We start from the raw sequence: 2,449 nt of genomic DNA, 5'->3' as shown, positions 1-2,449 counted from the left end.
TTGTGGGTTTAATTTTCTCAAATTCCCATCCGCGAGTGTTAATTGTACTACCTATATTCTATAGAAACAGGGTAACATGTAATTAAGTTCACAATCATGTGTGAACTGTTTCAACACATGATGGCATTGGTAGCTATGCATCAAAATATTATTTTAGGCTGGCCCATCTACAACAATGATGTGTTAATAATAAGGGTATTAGGGTAGTTAGGTCATGAAAATCCTTCCCCTATCCTACTCCTAGTGGTAGTAATAAAACGATCACAAGGTCATGAACACTAGCCAGTACCTCTTAAACCCTACAAAAGGGAAAGAGTTAATAAACAACCTTAATGCTTGAGATTATTTGCATGTCTTCCATATATATATATACACACTAAAATAAAATAATGGTGTTCAAAACCTTTTAAATAGTCGATTATTTCATCAAGATAATGGGTTTGCCCTTCTATCCTTTTTCCATATAAAGACCTAGGTATCTTAAATGAAAATTCATAACCTAAGACTCGAATCCTAATATATTAACAAGAACAACATCGAGTTTACTACTTGAGCTATATATGTATGTATCTGTGTGTGTGTATATATATAGGCCCCATTAGAACAAATGAATAGTGAAACTTAGAGAGACATATATATCCCACATCGGTTGTGGAAGAGACTGGCAATCAGTTATTAAGTGTAAGACAAAGTCTCACCCCATAAGCTAACTTTTGGGGTTGAGAAGACCTTAAACCACCCAATACTAGTATCAGACTCATGGTTCAACATTCTCCCCAGCATACTGGGTACGTGGGGCCGCTGATTTGGAACCCGATGTATGAGGGGAAGATTATTGGGGTTATCTCACATCCCTTGTGGAAGTTGGGGTTAAGAAGACCTTAGGCCACCTAGCAATATATATATATATATATAAATTCATTTGTTCTAATGGGGCCTAACTACTTCAGCCTTTTTCTCCTCCTTCCCCATCCTCCCTTCATCCTCTAGCTTTAAAAGGAGGATGATTAGGTGGTCTAACCAGTAAAATCTTCCTCCAACTCTTTTGTTTTCTGCAGCAAATACAAACTCAGAAAGCTACACATCAATTTTTTACAGCATTCCAAACAATGAAAGGGAAACGAATGGACATTTTCTGTGTTTCTCCAGCTTCCACAGCCATATGTTCAAGCATGGAACAGCGTTCCATGGTCCGCCACAGCATGAGACCCATCGATCGGCAAAACCCTCATTTCCGAGACCGCCGGCGACACCATCCTCCCATCCCCTGCTCATCCCAAGCTCCAATCAATCCCAAACCTTACAACATTAATCAAAAAGGTAGAAAGAGTTATGCCAAGCAAACTGATGTAAGCTGCAGGAAAAGCTCTACTGACAGAAATGGCCTAACCAGCCCTCCCACTTCCTCCAGATATCTCTTGAGTGACATGCACTTAATCGATTTGTCATCGGACTCAGACCCCCTTTCAGCATTGGTGCCTGCTCAACCGGCTGCTAGGCCTAAAGAACTGACCTCAAGAAATGATTCTCCTGCTTTGAGTTCTTCCTCCTCAGCTCGCTCTCGCGATCAGGTTCTTTTTTCAATACCTCTCTCGTTATAAGATCCTTTCTTTCTTCTTCTTCTTCTTCTGATTTAATTTGACAATTTGGCTTTGCAGGTTGTGGTTTTGTGGGTGTCACTGCACTGCAAGGGCTGTGAAGGAAAAGTGAGAAAGCATATTTCTAGAATGGAAGGTAAGTTCATTCTACAATTTTTCAGAAATTTCTCACCCACATAGAGTTCATAGCAGTGCAAAGCTAAGAAGTTGCCTTTTTTGATTTTTGGGGGTAAATTTGAGCAGGAGTGACATCCTTCAGCATAGATTTGGAAACAAAGAAAGTGACTGTGATTGGAGATGTAACTCCTCTAGGGGTGCTTGCAAGTGTGTCAAAGGTGAAAAATGCACAGCTGTGGCCATCATCAACATCTCCATCGTCATTAATATCCCCACCTTACTCAACTTGAGTTACGCACAGAACAAAGTTCATTTTTATAAATGAAAGGGTTTGTGACTTCAGCAGTATCTGTATATGCATGTGTGTGCGTGTGAATGATTTGAGGGTGTTTACTGATTAATCACTAGTCATATTTAATATGTAATATCGAAAATTAATCATGAAACTATGTTTCTACACCTATCTAGATGGTAATTAATTCTTCCAGCCGGCTGGAGCCTGTGTAGTTTGAATGATAATACGACCACCAGCATATGGTGATAATCTAAGACCACCCTCTCCCCCAAAAAATAAAATAATGTAAACTAAGGAAAAGGGGTTGCTTGGTCCTCTGGTGCTCTTGCTCACCATTTTCTTGTGCAGTTGGACCAGACAATGGTGCCTTTCTGAGTATTCCCTTTCTCTTTTAATTTAAAAACTTGCAGCTTAGGCTGGCATCTTGGAGCTGTATGTA

At 39.8% G+C, this 2,449-nt stretch overlaps 1 protein-coding gene across 1 annotated transcript; it reads left to right on the top strand.

Annotated features, from left to right (window-relative positions):
• The first annotated feature begins 932 nt into the window (after positions 1-932).
• LOC131149354 (protein SODIUM POTASSIUM ROOT DEFECTIVE 2-like) lies at positions 933-2,231 on the top strand. Its single transcript, XM_058099739.1, has 3 exons — positions 933-1,571; positions 1,659-1,734; positions 1,842-2,231. Exons 1-3 carry the CDS (start codon positions 1,110-1,112, stop codon positions 2,003-2,005), a joined length of 702 nt encoding a protein of 233 aa, XP_057955722.1. The 5' UTR covers positions 933-1,109; the 3' UTR covers positions 2,006-2,231.
• The last annotated feature ends 218 nt before the right edge of the window (positions 2,232-2,449 follow it).

Source organism: Malania oleifera, chromosome 2, assembly GCF_029873635.1.
Source record: "Malania oleifera isolate guangnan ecotype guangnan chromosome 2, ASM2987363v1, whole genome shotgun sequence".
NCBI lineage: Eukaryota > Viridiplantae > Streptophyta > Magnoliopsida > Santalales > Ximeniaceae > Malania > Malania oleifera.
The sequence above is the reverse complement of the archived record's forward strand: the minus strand, read 5'-3'. Positions and strand labels throughout refer to the sequence as shown.